Genomic DNA, 23100 nt, shown 5'->3' with positions numbered 1-23100 from the left:
CACCTCAGGGGCCCCGGGACGCTGTGCGTGACCCGTTCACACTGTGATCGGTCTGCATCACCTGGACTAGTTGGCCGTGAAGGTGCGGAAGGTACTTACTTTGTGTTTGAAGCCCTCAAGCAGAGCCCCCGACACCAGGCCAGCTCCTTGTCCTTCCCCTTTCAGACACTGATGACTGTCTGTTTCTTTCAACCCCAAAGCTTTCCCTATACCCACAACTGTCTGCCGGGCCTTTGTCTGAATCACTTCTCTCCAGTGCTGCTCCAAACCCACCACATCATCCTTTCCAAAAACATTCACTGAGTCTTTCAGATCAGCATGAGGAAGCCTCCATTAAAAAAACAACAACAAAAAACTCAGCACCTAGTGATTCTGGTAACAGAAGCGATCTGTCCACTTGCTTTTCAACTGCTTCCCAACCTAATTTAGAAATTCAGAAAAAATCCAATTAATGAAAAATTACCCACAACTGCTACCCTACATAGCAACATTTGTGGCCTTTACCCTACACAGAAATATTCATTATATCAATATAGGCACATATCCCTAAAAGGGTTTGTCAAAAACAATCTATTCCGGGGTGGTTAATAACTGAGCCACCCTCTGCTGGACTAATTTTCACTCTTCCAGTTCCCAAACATGCCTCCCGCTACTGTCCTTGGGACAAAATTCCCAGAGGTGAAAATCCTGGGCTAACAGGTAAGAACGTCGAAAACTCCTGATCTACCCTGTCAACCTGCCCTCGGCAGGAGTACCAGTTTACACACACTCCCTCCGGCAGTGGAGGAAAAAACGTTTTTCATCTGAAAAAGGAACAAAGGGCACTGTGCAGCTGCCCACCTGCAGAAGGAGAGGTGTGTGTCCTTGACCGTCTCGGGTCTGTGACCCAATGATGGCTTTAGGACGTGGGAACGTGCTATCAGCATAAAGGGACGGGCTGCTTCGAGTTAACTGATTCTGAAGAGCCAACCAAAATTCTTCTGGACACAGAACACCAAGTACAGCAAGGGAAGTAGGCTTTAAAAAGTGGAAGTTCTCCCTCAACGGGGCCTGGCTGGCTGTCTGGGGCTAACGTGGTAACCCTGGGTCTTCTGGCAAAGGAGCAAGGCGGCCAAGGTGAGAAGCCAGTTGGTCGTAAACGCCCTGCACCACGCATCTGCCCCCTGACTGGGGGCACCGAGGGGCTGCAGACGGAAGCAGCCGACTTCCACTTCCTGCAACCACAGACGGGCTGACCACGACCCTGGCTGCCGTTCTCCTCACAGACTACAGCAACTTCAGGAAGAGGGTGTTTGAGGACGGGAGGCTTCGTGCCAACTAGTCATCATAGTGACATTTAGAGAAACCAAATGGAGGGAAATTCTTTGCTACCATCACTGAGATGTCATGGGACAATGTTTCAGTGCACAAAGGGAAGCGGAGAGAGGGCCAAGAAATTCAAGTGACCTTGAAAACCTTCTGCTGGAATAAAAAGCACAGCTAAGCCAAGAGTACTGGGCTTCCTACTGAAGAAAGAGCTGCTTTCCAAGGCCCCCATTCCCAGGGAATCAGCTTGTCGTAGGACCCATGGTGGCCGTGCAGTGGGCTCCTTGGGTGGCCAGACGCGGCTATTCCTCTCACCTGAACTCTACGCAAGTCTCGTCCCTCCTTCACAATTCGGGGCTCACCCAGACTAGGCTATCCGCCCCAGATCCGCCCCTGGCAGAGGCTGGAGGCAGGATAGACCCCACTCCACCTGCGGAACCCGGGGCCCACCCACATGTGCCCCGTACTTACCCCCCGAGAGGGTGGTTCCACCGAGTCAGAGATGCTGGGTCAGGCAGCAAGCTGCATGCTGCCTCAAAGACAGCGGGCGTGCAAAATAAACACGGACACCGTTTGGTAATCAATGTTTTTTTTTTTTTTATCTTTGAAAATGGAAGCAAGTGTTTTGACAGAATACGATGGCCGCTCTATAAGAGCCGATCTAGGAGTAATTCACTGGTTTTCCTCTGGGATAGCACGGATTTTAAAAAAAAAAAGGCAAAACAGGAAAAATAATCCACAGAGCTTGAGGCGCCAACTGAGACTGGCGGGGAGTCCGTTCGTTAAATAAGCCATATACTACACCCTAAGATCAGGATAACTCACCCTCGCCCTCCTCTTCTCTCCGAACCGCATTCCCTACGGTGTTTCACCGCCATCAACAATTTTGTTCACTTAATTAATTGGGTGTCAGAACCTTAGAACACTTCTGAATCTTAAAAATGAAGGTCCTCAGCAGATTATGTTGATAAAGAAATACACACAGGTTTGAATATAAACCACTGTTATTGTTTTCTTAACACCTCATTATCCACTTTAATATTTAAAACACACATGCACGCACACACAAAACCACACCAAACATTCAGATGCCCTGAAACCATGGAGACGGCAATCCCAGGACTGGTAAAGAACACGGTACCTTCTTCTCTACCCAGACACGAGGATGGCTTGACCGTGCAGCCCAACCCACCGACGCCACGCTCTGCCTCAGCCCGGGTCCCCGCGCACAGATGCTTCCAGCCAGGCCCAAACCGTCCCCACGCCAGCAAGAGCACGTGCAAGCGTCCCCGCCATGGTCCTAATGCATGACACGATTCACGTTCCACCACAGGCACTCAGCCCTTCCAAAGCAGAGGCTCCTTAAATCTTGTTTCTCAAGCACGCACTCTGAGAAAATGGAAATGGAGAGAAGTCCCAGCTAACCCGGCTGTGGGGCAGGCCACGGGAGATCAGTGCCTGGCCGGGGGCTGGGTAGTCTCTGTGCTCGGACCCAGCCACGGTGCAGCTACAGGGGGGCGCAGGGGAGTTCGTGAAGAGGGTGCGCAGGGACCAGCTGCACCATCCAAGCTACAGCAGACGTCTACTTCCTTCTCGACCCTTCTCCCCAGTCTCAATATCAATATTCAACAGCACCCTCTGGCCTCAGCTTAGCAGAATGCAGTTAGCACCGAAAGGCAGGAGGAGGGAGGGCCGGCCGGCCGAGGGAGCCCTGAGAGAGGGGGCTGCATACAGGAGGGAGAAGAAAGGGCAGGAGCTCCAGGGGGCAGCACGGGACACGCGGGAAAGCAGAGGATCACGCGGGGCGAACGCTTCCCTCCAGGTCCCCTAGTCTGTCTCACCCCATCCCAGGGTACTCGGGAGCCAGGCCAGCTGCTGATTGGGACAAGTAGGAACATCCCACAGCACGTGTGGCTCCTCGTCCTGGACACCCTTGTCAAGTACTGACCAAAACCTGGAACATGACGTTAAAGTGATGAAGGTAATAGATTCTATGTGTGTAACAAAACCGCAGAAACACATGCTAGTTTAGGTTCGATTATAATCATCTGAAGCACAGGATAACCAAGAAGCAAAGTTCCATTCTGGTACAACCACCCAATTTCTAGAAAAGAGAAAGGAAACGATTCGATATGAGCTTTTTTTTGATCAGAAGACTCAATGGAAAGGGAGGGGTGGGAATATGAATCCACATGATTTTTCAAGTCTTCCTTTTGTAGAGTCATTAAGATGACCAGGTTTGTGCTGCAAAGAAGCCAGCACAGTGTGGCTACTGCTCTGATTGTTCTCAGATGAATGTTTATACAAAATAATATCTTCATTTAGTTTATAAACATAGACAGTGCTGTCCCTTTCAAATTAAGGAGAAAAAAAAAACCCACACACAAATACTGCAAAGTAGCAAAATACAAAGAAAAAAAAGCTACTTTTGGTTTTGGCAACATTAAAAAAAAAAAAAAAAGAAATATAAAAAGCAATGTGGCATTGGTCCCTGTTTGTAAAAAACAAAAACAAAAAAACCAAAAAAAACCAAAGGTACTTGGGCAGGACACTGAATCAGAATTGGTTGGTTTTCTAAAATTCAGAATATCTGGGATTTTCAAAGTAGCACTTTTGTCTTTTAGAAGTTCACAAGTCACATAACACTTAAAACATCAAAAAAAGCTCTCTGGTAAAAAGCTCAGCTTTTAAATCACATTTTGTTTCTGCAAATTTGGGAGACGAGTTGAGTCCTTACTGGAATGTGGCCTATCGCTGGTCGACAGATCTGAAATGTCTCCAAGTGGCAGTGCCTCCCTTTCGCCCTCCCTGGGACCACACCAACTACCAGCCACGAGCGCGCGTTCTTGCTCCGTCTGCGGGGTGGGGGTGGACCTTCAGGCTGCTATCTTTGCCATCTGCTGTTCTAACTTGGAAATACGCTCATCTTGATTGCAGATTGTGTCTTTTATAGATTTGATCTCTTTCAATATCTCATCCAATTTGGCTTCATTTTGCTAAGGAAACAAAAAAAGAGGGGAGGGAAGAGGGTGACTAAAAAGCAGCAATGTTCAGCACAGGTAGAATGCACGGGGTATAACTGTGACCTTCCATTTTGGAAGTGGCAGGCTGCAGCGGCCCCGCTGAGCCTTGTAGGCACGCCAGGAATGCTGGCTGGGCCAACTGGCACCCACAGCAAAGCAACAGTGTATCACGGCTCCTGGCCCCACCTGTGCGCCTACCTGGATGGAGACTCCTGGGACACAACCAAACTGCAGGAAGAGATTGATCCCTGCAAGGCTGCCCCATATCCCAACCACCCCGATCAGCCAACTCCAGCAGGAGCATCTTCTATGTGACCAGGGTGACGGGTGACCCTCCAGAGGCTACTGAGCTCCTATCAGCTCCTAGAAAGGTCCTTGGGAAATATATCCCTTGCCCTGCCTGCTCCTCTAAAGAGCCTGAGCTTCTCCCTCGTGGAGCTGATTCTTCTGCAGGAAACCCTGCAGTCCCCAAAGCTGTGGTGCCTCATGTGGCTTGCTCGGTCACAGTCAAAACACTAGCTCCTGAGGGCACTTTGCCTCTTGTTTCTGCCACCTCCACATCGACAATTCCTGGCCCCTCCTGGCCCCCAGAACTCCATTCTACAGCCTGCCAACGCCAGCCCCCTCTCCTCCCTGGCTCGACCCTGCTCTCCCGTGGCCACAGGGGCCTTCACTGTCAGCCTCTGGTCTCCATCACTCCCCTGAAACAATTCTTGCCAAGATGCCCAGGATCATCTCTGCCTCTAAGTCCCACTCACCCCAGATCCTTCTGCCACTCAAACACTTAGCAACTTCTAAAATCTCTCACCACTCCCTCCTTCCTGGGACCTCATCTTCCCGGCATCGGTAACAGACTGACTTCTATCCTGGTCATCATAAAAAAGAGAGCTAAAGGAGTCAAACTCATAAATGTCACGTGATCAAGGTGGTTCCTACAAACAGTGCCTGTTACCATGACTGAACCCCATCCATCCAGCGGGGACAGTGCCCGCAGACGCCCAGGCTGGCAGGAGTGTTCGGGAGGGCCAGGCCGAGCTGGCCCGGCACGCCCCAGGCCCTGCGGTCCTTACCACGCCGGCCGCGTCTGCAGTCTTCTTGGGGACACTGATCAGGTCGCACTTCTTGTTTGCCGTGGGCTTGCTGTCCAGAATGTTCTTCTTGACCACCTTGAGGTCCCTGTTTTTGCCGGGAATGTATCCGTGCTTCAGGGAGATGAGGAGTGGATCTGCATTCCTCCCCTCGAACCACTCTTCCGCCTCCAGCGCCGCTTCGGGCCCCGCCGTGTCAGGGTACAGGTCATCCTGGAAAAGGTCAGACTACACGAGACACAGTGGAGAAATCCACAGGTAAGGAAGGAAGCTCTGGGGTTTTTAAAACTTTTTTAAAACATGGATTGCCTAGACCACTGGGCACTTACCTTCCTGGGGACAGTCATGATAATAGGCTCACACTTTCTCTCGTGAAGTTTGAAGAATCTTCAAAGGAGAAATAAAGGCAAAGTTGCATTAAGTGAAACAGGAGGCCAAGTAACGGGCTTAATAATTCACTCGTACATTCTGTGTTTGCCCATCACCTCATCTGACGCATCCTGGGGAGCAGGTAGAATTCAGCATTCCCATCTCACAGAGGAGAAAACAGAAGCTGAGAGTAGCTATGCTAGGGAACAGAGGATAGGAGACACGAACAGAGGCCTATGCATTACGGTGACAGTCAAGTTCCAATTACCTGGGGGCAAATCCACTGTGGGGAAATGATGACCACCGACAATGAACCGCTTATGAGAAAATTACCAAGTCAGAAGACAATTACCAAGCCAGAAGACAATGAACACCCATGTCTCAAAGAGTACTTATGACCTGGATGCCACGTCTGCTGCCAACATGAAGTGGCTGACCTTTCGTTGAGTGTAAATAGGATTTTTAAAAAGGAAACGAAAACAATCCTACGAATTAAATGTTGGCATCCGAGCAAACCACATCATGCATAACACTCAAGAAAAGTCTGGAATTACCCAGGGTGTGGAAGAGTAGGAAGACCAAGCCCAAAACCTGTGCGGTCGGCTCAGTGGTGGGAAGGCTGGCCTGGGTTGGATGGCCAGCTCCACCCCCCACACCTAGGCACGTGCCCACCTGACCCAGCCTCGAGCTCCTCATCCACATGGGGGGTAAACCAGCACCCGCCTCACAGCATGGGTATGAAGAGAAAGGGGATCCGGGCCGTGTGATTAGCACAGTGCCCAACACGTAACCAACACCCCAGAAATACTGAGGAAACAGGAGGCGTCCTGAGTGACTTCCTTATACAGTCATCCCTCGGTATCTGCGGGGGATGGGTTCCAGGATCTGCTGCAGACACCAAAATCTGCGGATGCTCAAGCCCCTTTCATAACATGGCACAGCATTTTATACTCTAAGTCATTCTAGATTACTTACAATACCCAGCACAATGTAAATGCTATGTGAACAGTTGTAAACACAAAGTAAATGCTACGTAAATGGTTTCCCATGCGCCACAAATTCAAGTTTTGCTTTCTGGAACTTTCTGGAACTTTTGTTTCCAAATATGCTCAATCCTTGGATTGGGAATTCGCAAATACAAAGGGCCGACTACATCCTTTAAACTTTTAGATGACAGTAAAATAAATGTGTTCCCAAATCCTGAATGTAATTTTGAAGTTCAGATTCAATCTGTTTTGAACCACATTTTCATTAGTTTGATTTAAGCCACAATTTAGAATTATCTGTGACAGCTTTCCTTCATTATTCTAGCTATAGAGTTGAAGGTATTATTAAAAAAACAAACAAAAAAACCCGTGCAGTGATTAATATAAAAAAAAAAGGGCTCATAAAAATTTCTTCTATTTTTAAAGACGTGTCAATTATTTATTTGTGTGACCAGGTCAGCACACTTAGAAAAATGTCCATATAAATGCAGTGTTATAAAAACTCCACAGAGTAGTCCAGAGAGGCGGAAGTTACAACACACAGCTGAGCTTCCTAAGCCAAGCTAACCTAACACCCGCTGTGGATCTTTGTTTCTCTAGTTTCGGATCTGTGGGCTCCACAACCGGGTTTGGAACCTGGCTGGTCCCTCTGCAGGGCAGGAAAACCATCCCTCATTTCCATCCCAGGGACAGGCTCTTCCTGGTTGCCTCCCAGGGGACGCTGGCCATAGCTGTAGCCTGAAGACAAGCGACCATGGTTTCACTACTTAAATTAGGGTGTGATACGCCCCAGTGAAGCCTCTTAACCGCTGCATTTCAAGTTTATCATCTGAAGGATGGGGAGGGCACAGCTGGATGAAATGATTTTGAAGGGTTTCTTCTTGCTCTCAAACTCCACGTTTCTAAGAACGGGCAGGAAACAAGATACTAATTCTATGATTCTACTGCACACACACAGGTAGAGAGACTCAGGAGTGGACACGAACGGCGTAAGCAGGCTGAACACTTTCCGATACCGATTCTGTACCTGGCAATCTCACACTTGTTGACATCGAGTCCCCTCTTGGGCATGTAACCCATCCCCCTCTGAGGCTCCTTGCTGCTGAACGTGTTGAGGTAGTGGACATACGGGGATTCGTCCGTGATCTCAAAATAGCGGATACTGCTGTCGCCCTACAAGAAATCGGAGACAGGTTTGTGTTTCACGTTAGCCGAAATATCTGATTTAGGTGGGTGTCTCTCTCCTCTATACACCCAGCACTGCCTGGGACTCCGCTACGCTGGCTGACCTTTCCTCCCCTTAGGAGGCTTGCCTCGAGCACATGATGGTTTCTCTTCCTGGCAGAGCAAGCCCTCGCTTATGCAAGGCTAGCACGCCCTTTAAACAGCCTCCTCCGCCTCCTCCTGAAGGTTCTGACTTTCCTGCACTGAGTCTGGCACCGAGTCAGAGTCGGAGCGGAAAGGTTAACACCTCCACCCAACAACTGCGCCACAACAGACAAACAAACAAACAGAAGACCAAGAGGGGCTAGCAGGCCATTACTGATTTTTCAGCATACCTCCACGGGCACAGACCTGAGGGCACAGACACCAGACAATCGGGTCGTAGGAAGTAAGATTTTTCTAATGAAGAGACATTGGTTTTAGTGAGTAACCTTTAACTTCAGAGGAGAAGAGGAGAATGCTATCCCACTACAATGTGTCAAGTTCTGTGATAATCTGGCTTAGAATGGTCCGATTTTTTTGAAGACCTGAAGCAGGTGCTAGCCTCTCGGTGTAAATAACTGTAGCACAGTTACGTGAACCTGAACAATGAAGGCAATCCTGCCTGAGGGGAGAGATGTGTGTGTAAGAAGAAGTGATAAAGAGCTAGGCAGTACTCTGCCCTAACAGCCCTCTCCTTTCTCATATTTCCATTTGTTTCGATGATGGAACTATCTAAAGCAACGGAAGACAAGCTAATCATACACTATTTGTTTTCTACATACTCACAGTAACTTTCCACCCAGTGTTAGTAACATCTGGGTAACAATGCAGTCTATGGCAGCTGTTAACATCTCAAGTAAAATAACTTTCAAGGCAACAGACAAGATCTCAGTTTCTAAATAACTGACCTATAAAAATGTCAAGCAGCCCACTCCATCAACTGTGAACAGAAGTAAAACACCCCCAGCTTCATCCCCAGCAAGGGACTATCTGACAGGTTTGGGGAAGGGAACACATCAACAGCTCCATTTGTATTAACTCATTTATTTCAACTACAAAAATTCTAAGGGAAACTGAGCCTACAGAAGACTAAGGAATACTGAGGTCTTTACCTTCTAAACTGAGGTAACAGTCCTGATAATAAAGCTACCAACACTTTAGTTAGGTAGAACTCACCAGGCAGCAGGAAGGTGTCCTGAGTTCAGTGTGGGGTCTTCTTGTAACAACTGCCACCTCCTGACACTTGAGTCAGGCCATGTAATTGCAAGGCCTGGGCCTTAACACTGAACTCCAGGAGCGAGAACCCTCTGGAGAGTCTCTGAGGCCCTCAAAAGCTTGTACCCACGGAGCACTATTCTCTATACAATTAATTGCTCATCTACTAAATCTCTGAAGGATAAACTTTTCTTCTCACAGGATTAAATTTAAGATCAAACAGCAAAATTACTGTTTACCTTTCCACATAAGTAAATGATACTGGTGTCAGGGTCATAGAAAGGTAGCAACACCCCATTGCTAGTGTCCATTTCATGAAGAGCAATTGGTTCCTCCATATTTTTCTGGGAAAAAAAAAATACACACACACACACACACACACATTTTTAAAAGGTGAATTTTTATAAGATGATGCATTTTCCATCCCTAATTAAGTTAGCCATTTCCCTAAAATAATGAAAGTTTAAACAATGCACATATGATATTCATACATGTAATTACCAATAGGAATACTAGATGAGATCCAACTCACTGAAAATTGTGTTGATTTGGCAACATAATTAATGCACACATCAGTGTGATCCCATGACAGAGATGAGAGCCTATCTCCTTTGTGACTGCTTTCTTTTTTAAAAGTACTTTTTTCTTATTACAAAAATAAACTCATATTCTTTTAAAATTAGAAGGTACAAGGAAAAATTAAAAAATCATCCCATATCCTGTAATCCCACGGTCCAGTGGCGGGTAGAAACAGTTACCATTTTGGCCTATTTCCTTCCAACAGAGAAGCACACACAGATTGGGATCATACCATATATGCAGTTCAGTACGTTTTTCCCACTTGTGCTGTCATGAACATTTTCCCAAGCATGACTATTTTGATTTAGACATTTGATCATGTTCTTTAGGAAATATTTTAACTAAGTTTAGAACTTATTTCCCAAGTCTAAAACACTGGATTCTTCACGCATTCTTTCTAAAGTCTACAGTCAACACAGACTCCTTGGGAGTATCAAGAATGCATTTTTAAAATACATTTCGCAGTAAGTCTCCAGTGAGGATGAGAACTTCACATCCAACTTAAGACGAGCAGGAGTTCAGCAAACGACACTGAGAACCCTATCATCCACTGACCAACCCAAAGGCCCGCTCAGAAAAGAGAAAGCTCGAGGCTGGGGAAGGGGTGGCAGGGCTGGGAAGGGGCGTACCGGGTTCCAGAGGGCCAGCTGCCGCTCGCTCATGCGGCTGAAACCAGTGGTGAAGACGTTGCCGTCAGCCAGAAAGATGGCCCTCATGGGTCGGGCTCCTTCATGTGCTTTCTCCTTCTCCTGGGCGAGAGAGCAAAGAGGCAGCTTACACAGTCAGACTGTGGGAAGGAAAAGTGGGGGAGAGCGGGGGCTCAGACAGCGAACCCCGCCACCCCACATGGCACTCATGTCAAAGGTGTGTGTGAGTGTGCACATATGTGCACGAGCGTGTCAGTAATGGCCACCTCCCCTCCCTGAAGGAGGAGGAAACAAAGCGACACCAAGGGATCTGGCCAAGGCCCCTCGGCTGGTGAGCGAGCAATCGCGCCAGGTCGGGCGGGACTGAAAGGCCTCAGTCCTTCCAGCAGCCCCTGCCACCAAACCAAGTCCAGGCTCTGCAAAAACAAAACACACGAAACGGCTCTGCCAAGCCTTTGTTTCTCAAGAGTATGATAATAACCTGAAGGTGGACAGTCACTACAGCATCTAGCAATTTCATAGGACAGAAAGTCGAATCTGGCTAACCCGTTCCTTAGCCTCATCTCTTCAGCGGGAGCCCACCAGCCCCACCCCTTGGAAGGTTCTAGTGGAGAAAGCACGGGGTACGGGGCCTTGATAAGCACCAGCCATGCCTGCCACCCGACTCTGGAGAAGTATCACCGGCTAAGAGCCACCTTCTCAGAGAAGGGCCGTGACGAGGCACAGAGTGGGGTGGGAGTGAGGCACCTCTGGGTTCAACACTTGCAGCGTCAACCTGACTAAAGGCCCAAGTGTCCATCTTTTGCCGTGATGTGTGATTCTGTGGAGGCCTAGCTCAGGTGGCAGAAACGGGGATGCTGAGCTGTGGAGAGAACCCATGGCATCTTGTCAGGCCCTTTAAAGACCGACTGGGGAGCAGGGGAGGGAATCAACAGATCCATCTGCAGTCCTAAGCCAGCATGCAGTAAACTCTGTGAGTTAGCTGCCCTAGACTTGCACATTCTTAAGCAAACTGATAAAAAAAAAACTTTGTTTCTTTGTGAGAAATGGTCGCCAAGTGAGAGGGAAGGCTGGGGTAAAAGCTAGAAATGCACAGCTCTGGAGAGAAGGGCAACTGGGAGGCCGAAGCCTGGCCGAGACTTTTCTGATTCACAGTTTGGCGTCTGCACACAGCAAGGGTCCACGGACTGGCAGTCCCAGACCCTACGGTCTGCCTTAAAACGCAGAAAGTTCTCACTCCCTAAAGCGCTACACATACCGGGGCTTTTGTCCTAAGAATACTTACAGCAACAATCTCCTGTTTCCTAGGATCGATTACTCTCACTTTCTTGTCTTTGGAGGCTGTGCAGATCAGACTGCCATTCCGGTTCCAGCTCACGTTGTAAATCATGTCCGAATGTATATCGTCCAAGTTTAAAAGGGCTTCCCCCGTCCCCACGTTCCAGATGATGATGGCGTTATCACAGCCTGAAAGCAAGCAGAACCACACCCCTCAGGGATGAGAAACGCCTGCACAACAACACATTTGTGAAAACTATCAATACAAACACAGGGAGGATAAACACACCTATGTATTGAAATGGAGATGCAAATTATAAGAAGGCTTACTTACTGGCAGTCAAAAACTGATGTGACCAAGAAAAAAAGAAATTTGTGTAAAAGAAACACATTAAAGGAAAAATACAGCTTGTGAAGTTTGGGCTCATGTGAAACAAACAAAACCAACCAACCAAACAAAAACAAAGAACAACAGGAAAATAGAACCCTATGTGTTTTTTTAAGAGTTAACTGGGCTGGTGGACCCTGAGTGATCTTAAGTTTCCTTTTCTAGTAAAACAAGCATCAGAACGAATACAGCTTCTTTCTTTTCCAGAGGAACTAAAAATAAAGGGTTTAAATGGTGGTTTAGGAGGCTCAAGACAAAGACTGGATAGCAGGTTATTCCCATCAACCATACTGTTAAGACATGGTCTTGCACAAAAGCATGTAAATTACAAGTGAAGGGAAATGCCTAGCCATCTGCTCACAGCAGATCTTTATCTTTAAAAGGGGAGAAAAATAGGCCAAGACTGGCCTGATTTGAGAAGCACAGACTGTCGTCAAGTAGGCACGTGAATTCAGAACCTGATCCCCAAAGAGGCCACAGGTCCACTGAGCCACAGCCCCTCAGCTCTTCAGCTCCATCCTCCCTTCCCTCCAGGGTTGGCCCCAAGTCCCCGAGGCCCCTTTAAAAAGAGGCACCATTTGCTGCTTCCAGGACATTAGCTCAAGGATGAAGCAAAATAAGGGATGGACATCCTGAAGATGGATTCTTGTCAATAAGCCAATTCTGCAAGCACTTAGAAAAATTAGCCACTAATAACCAGGACACCTAAGTTACCTAGGGTCAGAAGTAGGAAATGGGTGAAAAAAACTGTACGACAGACAGTATAAAAAGTTGGAGCTAAACTCTGCCGATGGAGATTTGACCCATCCTCTGCCTCGTTCATCATAGGCAAATGAGTAACTTCAGCCACTGTGGATGGATCACATAGTCTTAAACTATGCACAACTATGCACAACGCTGCAATCAACCATTCTACTCTGCACGTAAAAGGGAGACTGGGCTCAGTCTGCTGATGGTACCCTAGATTTGACCTCAACGAGGCGGCCAGTAGGGTATTTTCCATGAGGGAATTCCACCTTTGGAATTGTTTTCTCTCCTTATCAGACTGAGGTTCTGAGTAGAACACTGGAAGGCTTCCCAGTTATAGTCAATTGTGACTTTTAAAAAGTCTTACTTTTTTTTTTTTTAAGTAGTTCTTGGTTTCAATAGGTTCCAGGCACTAGATTTTTAACTTAACTCACTACGTCACAAGTACCTTTCATACCCAGTTGAAAACTGAACTGCTCCTCTCCTTTTTACTGGTGAGGAGAAAGATCTTTAAAATTCTACCACTAACATTAGCACTGCTTTTTTTATAAGCCAATCTTATTAAGGTATAGTTTGTATGAAATACAGTGCACCCATTATAAGTATACACTGGTTAAGTTTTGATACATGTACATATTCATGTAGCCATCATCACAGTCAAGATCAACATTTCCATCGCCCCACAAAGCTCCTTCCTGTCCTTCGTATTGCTTCTATAAAAGCAGATAAAATCTCAGATTTTAGACAAAGAAAAAGATTTCTTTAAGATGAAACTTGGAAACTACACAAGTGGGAAACCAATAGGAACACTAGGACTTGGTCACAAGGGTTCACTGCAGTGCTGTTTAACAGTGAAAAATCGGAAACAACCTCAATGTCCAAAAATAGGGGACTGAATAAATAAACAGAGGTATTCAGACAATGGACTATTAATGGAGTCATTAAAAATATCATACAACATGTAATGGCACCTGAAAAGGACCACAGTGTACCAGCAAGTGCAGAAAGCAGGTCACATGTAAAGTGTCTGAACCCATCTTTGTATGTAAAATTGTTTATGGGCACAGAAATATCTCTGGAAAGAAACATCAAAGGGTAATAATGATGTTTCCTCCGGGTGGTGGGATTGTAAATGATTTTTCTTTTCTCCCTTTTGTTTATATATATTCTCCATAGCATACATGGACTACAAGTATAAGGAGAAAGATGAAAATATTTTTTAAAAGGAAGGAGGGTACTTGACTAACAGAACCACCCCAAAGTTGGCGGCAACACCAAAGCTGGAACCCAGGGCTCCTGGCTCCCACTCGGGCTCCTTCTACTACATCAGGAATAACTACAACTGAGGGTCATGGAGGCATGGAGGGCCCCAGCAGGAACTACGACTCTGCTGAAATGTGATTATATAAGTAAGCATGTGTCTGTTCCTAATTCTAGGCAGGAAGTCCACAGCTTCCACTGGCTTTGCCCAAGTGGCCTCGACGCACACACATGCACACGGGTGTCGGGAACTCCCACATTTAGGCACCCTGTCGTGGGCTCCAATGATCTGCTTCACAACTGCCAGCACAGTCAGCATGCGTCTTCTGTTCCCTCCACACAGAGGCCAGGAGAAGCGAGGGCAAGGGGAAAGCAGAGGCCAGCTTGGCTCCTACCTGCACTGAGAAGCACGTTGCGGGCCGTCGGGTGCCAGGCCACGATGCCGACTCTCTTTGAGTGGCCTTCTAAAATGACCACGGGCTCAGTCAGGGAAAGGGTGAGTCCGTTTTCTGGGATCTGCCATACCTGTTGGCAAAGGAAGAAAGGTCATCCACATGAAAGCGGTCGGCTTTCGTTATCACATTTACTGTGACCATCCAGTGTGAAGCCTTGCTCTACATAAACAGAACATACAGTGGTCTTTGGATGAAAGGCAGAATGTGGTGAAACACGTACAGCTGTTTTTCAAATGCAGTAGGAGAGCAAAGAGCAGAATATCCATAAGGTCTAAAAATGTTAGACCTCTCTGCTTTTATTTACTATCAGTAGAGATTTTATTTTAAATTCGCTGTTAAGTTCAAAACTCTCCAGTTAGAAGCATACCAAAAAATGGAAAGAAAAATACAAAATGACTGAAGCGCCCATGAAGAGACGCATTGGAGTGAAAACCCCTAGCTAAGTCCATGATTCTTGAGGGGAAAGCAAACTCCATCCACCAAACCTTCTTGGGGGGTGGCGCAGTTTCTCAAACATCATATTTTCTATAATTTTACATTGAGAAAATGAAAAGGTAGCTAATAGCTTTGTAACATGTACTAAAGAAATCTTCTTACAAAAGAAAAACATTAATTGGACTTCATCAAAATTTAAAACTTTTGTGTTTCAAAGAACACTGTCAAGAAAGTGACAAGACAACCCACAGAATGAGAGAAAATAATTTGCAAGTCATATATCTATCCGAAAAGGGACTTTTATCTAGAATATTTAAAGAACTCTTACAACTCAACAATAAAAGGAAAATAACCAATTTTTTTTTTGCGGTACGTGGGGATCTCACTGTTGCGGCCTCTCCCATTGCGGAGCACAGGCTCCGGACGCGCAGGCTCAGCGGCCATGGCTCATGGGGCCCAGCCGCTCCACGGCATGTGGGATCTTCCCGGACCGGGGCATGAACCCGTGTCCCCTGCATTGGCAGGCGGACTCTCAACCACTGCGCCACCAGGGAAGCCCACCAAATTTTTTAAATGAGCAAGGAATCTAGATGTTTCTTCAAGGAAGATATATGAACAGCAAAAAAACACATGGAGAGCTGCTCAACATTATTAGCCATCAGGGAAGTGCACATCAAAACCACAATAAAATATCACTTCATATCCACTAGGAGTTTGGAATCAAAAAGACAGATAACAAGAAGCATTGGCGAGGGTATAGAGAATTCAGAGCCCTCATACACTGCTGGTGGGAATGAAAAATAGTGCAGCCACTTTGGGCAACAGTTTGCAAGTTCCTCAAATGATCAAACACAGAGTTACCTATGACCCAGCAATTCTACTCCTAGGTACCTACCCAAGAGAAATGAAAATATATGTCCACACTAAAACCTGTACACAAATTTTATAGCAGCATTATTCATAACAGCCAAAAGGTGGAAACAACCCAAATGTCCAGCAACTGATAAATGGATACGCAAAATGTGATACGTGAAGGAATATATGACCACAGAAAGGGATTAAGTACTGACACACGCTACAACATGGATGAAGCTTGATAATGTCAGGTTAAGTAAAGAAGCCAGTGATGACAGCCCACATATTGTAGGATTCATGTATATGAGATGTCCAGAAAGGAAAATCCATAGAGACAGAGAGTAGATTAGTGGTTGCTTAGTGCTGCGGGTGGGGGAGGAGTGCAACAGGTAAAGAATATGGGCTTTCTTTTTTTGGGGGGGTTCTTTTTGAGGTGGTGAAAACATTCTAAAATTGTCTGTGGTGATGGTGGTACATATCTATGAATATACTAAAGACCACTTAATTGTACACTTTAAATGGGTAAGCTGTATGTGAATTATACCTCAATAAAGCTGTTAAAACCAGATATTAAGTAACATTTAAGTTTGTGAACAGGCTAAAGTTTAAAACAATTATCTTCTTCTGTATGAAGATTAAAATGAGTAAATCTTCTACCAAAAAAAATCTTATGGAACTAGTTCATAACAAATTTAGAACTTGCCAGTGGGAAAAAATCATACTCAACAGTGGAACAAGTGAGAAACAGAATTTTCCCTTGTTGGGGATTTTTAAGGAGGAGACAAACAACTGTCTGTTTTCGACTGCTTGGTGGAAAGGCAGAGTCTGAATTAGGAGTGGTTAAGGTTCAGCTCAGTTCTGTTGTCCTGAAAAAGATCAGAACAAAAATGTTGCCAGTCTGAGGACTGCAGGAAAGTCGTGAATTAAGTGATCATTCATAAACCTGCCTTCTGAGGGCATAAATTTAGGACATCACCTAATTTCCCCTGCACGCTCGTCATTCAGCAGATTTTAAACACGGCAGGTATGAACAAGAATGGAAGGCAAAGGGAATCTACCTTGACTCTTCCAACCCCTCACCCAGACCACTGCCTCTCTCCACCAAACATAACAGACTCCGCGTTTGGGCATCTGTTACCCTCCAGAGCTATCTGTTTGCTTTCACCTATTTTTATTCAAGGGTTTATGAACAGTAAAACAGCTCCACATTGAACTTGGCTATTTGAATGTAAAGCAGGACTGAAACTGTGAATAGAAGGAACAGAAAACAACGACCGGTTTAGTCAAAGCACGAAGTCGGCAGAGAAACAATTATGAAATGAGACTTCAGAGACTCAACAGGAAATGCATTTTGCAAGATGAATTCCGACTCGGGCTTAGGACGGAAAGCGTGGTAATTCCACCTGCCGTCTCCAGGGGGCACTGTGACCACGGGCTGCTGGGTTTTCCCACAAGGATTGTAAAACCTTCACTGCCTGAATGACCGAGATTAAGCAGTGCGTTTTCTAAATCCCTAATGAGGCGTGGAGTGATGGGAGGCTTTGGATATAAGCAGCATTTCCTGTCTTAAACATGAGAGCTCATAATGGGACTTCATCTTTTCCTTTCTCTAGCTTCTTCATCCATCTTTTCCTTGGATGGCGAGGAGATGTTAATGATGGAACAAAACGTTTACTATATAATTTTTAAAATGAGGAAACTCTCTGTCCCTTTCTTTATCTCACTTTTGGCAGGTTCCATGGTTCCCTCAATGAGGCTTATGTATTTCATCCAGGCACCTAACCCATCTCACTACCTCGGTTACTCACTTGTGCAGCACTTTTCTTGAGTAGCCACCGTAATGCAGGCCCATTACCAGGCAAGTGGGGAAGGACAACTAAACCCAGGTCCCGCTCTCGAAGGGTTTACGGTCTAACAAAGCAGAGCTGTCTATGAGGCCGAAAGTCAAAAAGACAGCAAAGACAAGCAGTTGGATGGAGCATGGGCTCTGGAGCCAGAGAGACCCTGGTTCCAATCCTGCTCGGGCCTTTTACTGTGATGGTCCTGGGCAAACAGTTCAACATCACTGCACAGGTAAGCATCAGTACCTGTGCTTCCTAGGGCTGCTGTGAGGACTGAGTTAAGGAAGTCCTGGAATAGTGCCTGGCACACAGTCAGTGTCCCCAGTATGGTGCAGGGGTGAAGAATATCCTGATTCTGCTACGTATCAGCTGTATGACCTTGGGAACATTCACCTAACCTATCTGGGCCTTGAGTTTCCTCGTCAATGAAATGGGAATAATAATGAACCTGCCCTCACTGGGGTTGTCTGGAGACCAATGTGGTAACATGAATCTAAAGCACTTAGATGGGACTTCCGTGGTGGTGCAGTGATTAAGAATCCACCTGCCAATGCAGGGGACACAGGTTTGAGCCCTGGTCCGGGAAGATCCCACATGCCGCGGAGCAGCTAAGCCCATGCTTAGCCCAACTACTGAGCCTGTGCTATAGAGCCCGCGAGCCACAACTACGGAAGCCTGCGTGCCTAGAGCCCGTGCTCTGCAACAAGAGAAGCCACCGTAATGAGAAGCCCGTGAACCACAACGAAGAGTAGCCCCCGCTTGCCGCAACTAGAGAAAGCCTGCATGCAGCAATGAAGACCCAAAACAGCCAAAAATAAATAAATAAATAAACTTATAAAGAAAAAAAAAGAGATGGAAGGGGAGAAGGAAGGAAGGAAATCAAGGATCCAGTTTCAAAATAAAGAACACCGATGCAGAGAGCAATTTTCTAAAGAGCTGATGCTCCAAAGAGGCTGGCTGAGGGGCTGCCAGGGAAAAGTCACCAGAGTAAGAAAGATAACACCGGCATGAGGATTCCCAGAGGCAGGGGAGAGTGACCAGAACAGCCTGTACGATAAAATGCAAAGACAGTGTGGCATTCCGGCCTCTGTGGGGAGAAAGGCAGCCTGTGGGGAAGGGCCGGCACATCTGTAAGTCCTTCCACACGAAGCGGACACAGCCCTGCTTCGGGCCTGCTGGCCCTGCTCACAGGCCTGTCGGTATGCGGCTCCCTGCCCTCTGTAGGGCTCTCTGCTGCAGCCGGCAACGGCCTTCCAGTTTGGACTGGAGAGGTTGCAGAAGTCCCATTCGGTCCCTGTTTAGTTTTCTTGTGCATAACCTGGGATGCAGCCTGGTGTGGTGGAAAGGATGCTGGCCTGGAGCATCAGAAGACACGGTCTCCACCAGAGCTGGGACGCTAACTGGATGTGTCGGCATTAAGAAGGGGCCTCACTTCTGGGAGCCTCGATTTCCTCGTTCCATACAGGGGACAGCAGCGGCTCTGCCTCCTCAGGGGCAAATGCAAGGGTCAAATGAGCTGATACATTCTGCACCCCCAAGCACTACCCGAATGTGAACTACTGCAAACGGGGTGACCTTTGACAAAACTGTCACCCCCTGGGCCTGTGTTTCCTGAGTGGTAAAATGGGACACACTCCTGCCTTACTGTGCTGTTAACAATGGTTAAATATAATCACCACATAAAGGCTTAAAACAGCGCTTGACAAAAAAAGGATCTACTATATGTTCATGATTATTTTTCTTGCTGGAACTGTGACCCCTATGACCCCAACATGTAATTTTAAGTCTGGACAGCAGGATTCTATGGAATGAAATTAATTTGTCTTCAAATTAATTCAGCCCTGTACCCAACTGCAGGCCTGTTTATATCCAAGATATCATATGTGTGAAAGCTCCAGTTCATGCCCGGGCCAATTAGCACAAATGAGATCGGCTCTGATTTCCAGGCTGGTCCGTCAGCTTCTCTCTGTTCCGTGGCTGCGGCTAGGACTCTCATACCACTCGGCTCTTCCAAAAACGTATGCGGTGAGTAGAGAGGAAAAGTGGCATCAAACACCCTCTGCTGTGCCCTGAGTGGGCATCTCAGTACGGCAGCCACTACAAGCTATCCCCTCTCCTCCTGATTTTTTCTTTTCTTTTCTTTTTTTAAAAAGAATACTGTGTATTCCTGGAATTTTCTATGTGGACAACACATTACTATGGCAATGTTTTGTCTTGTTTTGTTTTGAAAGAAAGGAAAAAAAACACAGTTAGTCTCTAGGGCTTCCAGATGAAAAAGTGAATCAATCGGTGAAAACCCAACATGGTTCTGGAAAAAACAACTTTAAGCATCCATTCAGGAATGACTATATCACTGGCATCCTCTTCCCATGTGAATTTCTAAATATGGAAAAAGGACAGCTCAAGAGAACAGTTCTAACAAGAAAAAAAGCGAGGAAAGTTAAGAAAAGTGGGTTTCTCTCAAGTGGTCATTTTAAAGTACATTTATTTGATGGTTTCATTTCTCAAATACAGCGCAAATTTAAAGCAAACACAAAGTGTTTCCAGACACTGCCTCCCTGTTTTAATCACCCATCATGAACTTGCTACCAGGTTAGGCACTAGAGTTACAGCAATAAAAAGGGCTATTCCCCCAAAACGCCACATTTTTAAAATGTAGAGGAAACCAATTCCAAAGGCAGAATGAAGGAAAGAGCTGATCTAAAGAGACAGGGAGAGTCTGAGATTCTGCAGCAGCTGCAGAGCAGCAAACCCCCTGCAGAAGCCACTGATCCAACACCCCAAGGGGCAGGATGCAGAGAGTCAGGACATCCCTAAATGAACCATGACACTGAGAACAACACTGGTTTTGAGAAAATCAAGAAGTGAGAGTTGGGTTCCGATGTGCCAAGGTTATAATACCCACTTGGCCAACGGCCCAGACGCAATCTGTACAGAATGGAAATAACAAGAGGTCCTGCTGAAGGACTGAGTAGGCTCAGACTCCTGGGGAATGTGCTCCCATCACCAACCACATCACTTCTACCTTTATTTCAAGGCAAAAACGGCAATAGGAAAATTTACAACAGAAGCAAAAATGGGTAAAATAGGGAGTTTATTTTTGTTGATTTCCACAGGAGTTTAAGACTGATTTGAGAAAAGGGAAAAATGTCCATTTAAAACTTCATCATTTGGGACCAATCAGAATATCTAGGTAAAGGCAAATAAGATGCTCCTCCTGCAAGATCCTTCCCTCTCCCAGACTCTGGAAGAACCAGCCAGGCAGCGCCACTGTCTGAATTCACCAGTTTTTGCATCCGTGTTTGCAGATAAGGGACAGTGTTGAATCAACATCATTCACTAAACTTACCTTGCCTGCTCTTTTATTTAATTTTATTTAGTTTTTTATTTTTGGCCGCACCACTCAGCTTGTGGGATCTTAGTTCCCTTACCAGGGATTGAACCCAGGCCCTCAGCAGTGAGAGCACAGAGTCCTAACCACTGGTCCACCAGGGAATTCCCCTTGGCTGCCCTTTGTATTATTTAAACACTGTTATTTTCTTAGAGCTAAAATTTTCCCAAGTAAAATACTTAACAGCTACATTCTTTAAAACTCTGTGAGGGGAGTTAGAGAAAAGAACTCACAGTACCAAAAACCTGGAAAACCTAGGAGCAGAGTATAGTTTCTGGGAAGAGGGTTTAATATCATTGCTATCTGCTCATACAAAACATCACTTCAAAAGTAGTACACCAGGACTCCAATGGCGGTCCAGTGGTTAAGACTCCATGCTTCCACTGCAGGGGGCACAGGTTGCGATCCCTGGTTGGGAAACTAAGATCCCACACCACATGCCAAGCAATGTGGCCAAAAAACAGAAAAAAAAAAAAAAAAAGGTAGTACACCAAAGGCAAACCATGCCAATATAATTTACTTTTCGGCTGCTTAAAGAAGCCATCTCTAAAAGATGGAGGAATGTACCATAAGGCTGGCATTCCCTCTCTAAAACTGCAATCAATGTAACATGACTGCCACAGAATCAATTCTCACACAGTGAATAAAATGCTGCTTAAATGCAGAGGACATAATGGAATTATACTATAAATACAAAAAGTATTTTTTTAATTAAGTTAATCATTTTACAGATCATTTGGTAAATTGTTTCTACTGTGTTTTTTTCTACTGAATTATTTGCTAAAGATATTCTTACTACCATGAATCCACTATAAGTATATATCAAAACTCACTGTAAAAACTAGTAACTCGTTATACTTCCTTGATCCTCTCAGTTGGCTTGTTTATTTAATTTAGTTTTTTAAGCATGTAAGGCAACTGAGGCTGAGAGCATTTAAGTGACCTGGGCTTATCTCAGCATCCTTTCTCTACTGGAGTTGGCCCTTGATATCCATCTACACTTGCAGGTCCTGGGCTATTATTACCAGGAGGCTACGCTTGGGAAACTACAGAGAACTTTTCTGCTTTTTTTTTTTTTTTAATTAATAATGTTGCTGTTCGAAATCATTTGATTTGTTGTACACTGGTCTTTCATCTTCAGGAGAACAAAGGGGAAAATGAGGTATTAAGAAGCAGGTGGGGAGAGGGCACACAGCAGAAGCAAGAAGAACTACAATTCTGCAGCCTGTGGAAGGAAAAACCACATTCACAGAAAGACAGACAAAATGAAAAGCCAGAGGACTTCGTACCAGATGAAGGAATAAGATAAAACCCCAGAAAAACAACTAAATGAAGTGGAGATAGGCAACCTTCCAGAAAAAGAATTCAGAATAATGATAGTGAACATGATCCAGGACCTTGGAAAAAGAATGCAGGCAAAGATCAAGAAGATGCAAGAAATATTTAACAAAGACCTAGAAGAATTAAGGAACAAACACCCAGAAGAATTAAAGAACAAACAAACAGATATGAACAATAATAACTGAAATGAAAAATACACTAGAAGGAATCAATAGCAGAATAACTGAGGCAGAAGAACAGATAAGTGACCTGGAAGACAGAATGGTGGAATTCACTGCCATGGAACAGAATACAGAAAAAAGAATGAAAAGAAATGAAGACAGCCTAAGAGACCTCTGCGACAACATTAAACCCAACAACATTCGCATTATAGGGGTCCCAGAAGGAGAAGAGAAAGAGCAAGGACCAGAGAAAATATTTGAAGAGATTACAGTTGAAAACTTCCCTAACATGGTAAAGGAAATAGCCACGCAAGTCCAGGAAGCGCAGAGAGTCCCATACAGGATAAACCCAAGGAGAAACACGCTGAGACACACAGTAATCAAACTGACAAAAATTAAAGACAAAAATTATTGAAAAAAACAAGGGAAAAATGACAAATAACACACAAGGGAACTCTCATAAGGTTAACAGGTGATTTCTCAGCAGAAACTCTACAAGCCAGAAGGGAGTGGCATGATATATTTAAAGT

At 45.7% G+C, this 23100-nt stretch overlaps 1 protein-coding gene across 2 annotated transcripts in view; it reads right to left on the bottom strand.

Annotated features, from left to right (window-relative positions):
• Positions 1 to 1889: 1889 nt before the first annotated feature.
• The window catches only part of CORO1C (coronin 1C), an 81260-nt gene continuing 60049 nt past the window's right edge, over positions 1890 to 23100 (bottom strand). For both annotated transcript variants that reach the window (XM_081251798.1, XM_081251799.1), the window contains 8 exons: positions 14487 to 14616; positions 11704 to 11885; positions 10401 to 10520; positions 9432 to 9536; positions 7799 to 7944; positions 5746 to 5803; positions 5399 to 5644; positions 1890 to 4301 (listed from right to left, as the gene is read on the bottom strand). In XM_081251798.1, coding sequence (XP_081107924.1) covers positions 4182 to 4301; positions 5399 to 5644; positions 5746 to 5803; positions 7799 to 7944; positions 9432 to 9536; positions 10401 to 10520; positions 11704 to 11885; positions 14487 to 14616 — 1107 coding nt within the window. In that variant the 3' untranslated portion in view covers positions 1890 to 4181. The remainder of the gene's footprint in view (positions 4302 to 5398; positions 5645 to 5745; positions 5804 to 7798; positions 7945 to 9431; positions 9537 to 10400; positions 10521 to 11703; positions 11886 to 14486; positions 14617 to 23100) is intronic.

The sequence above is a fragment of the Mesoplodon bidens genome (assembly GCF_964165515.1).
Source record: "Mesoplodon bidens genome assembly, chromosome: 13".
NCBI classification, from domain to species: domain Eukaryota; kingdom Metazoa; phylum Chordata; class Mammalia; order Artiodactyla; family Ziphiidae; genus Mesoplodon; species Mesoplodon bidens.
The sequence above is the reverse complement of the archived record's forward strand: the minus strand, read 5'-3'. Positions and strand labels throughout refer to the sequence as shown.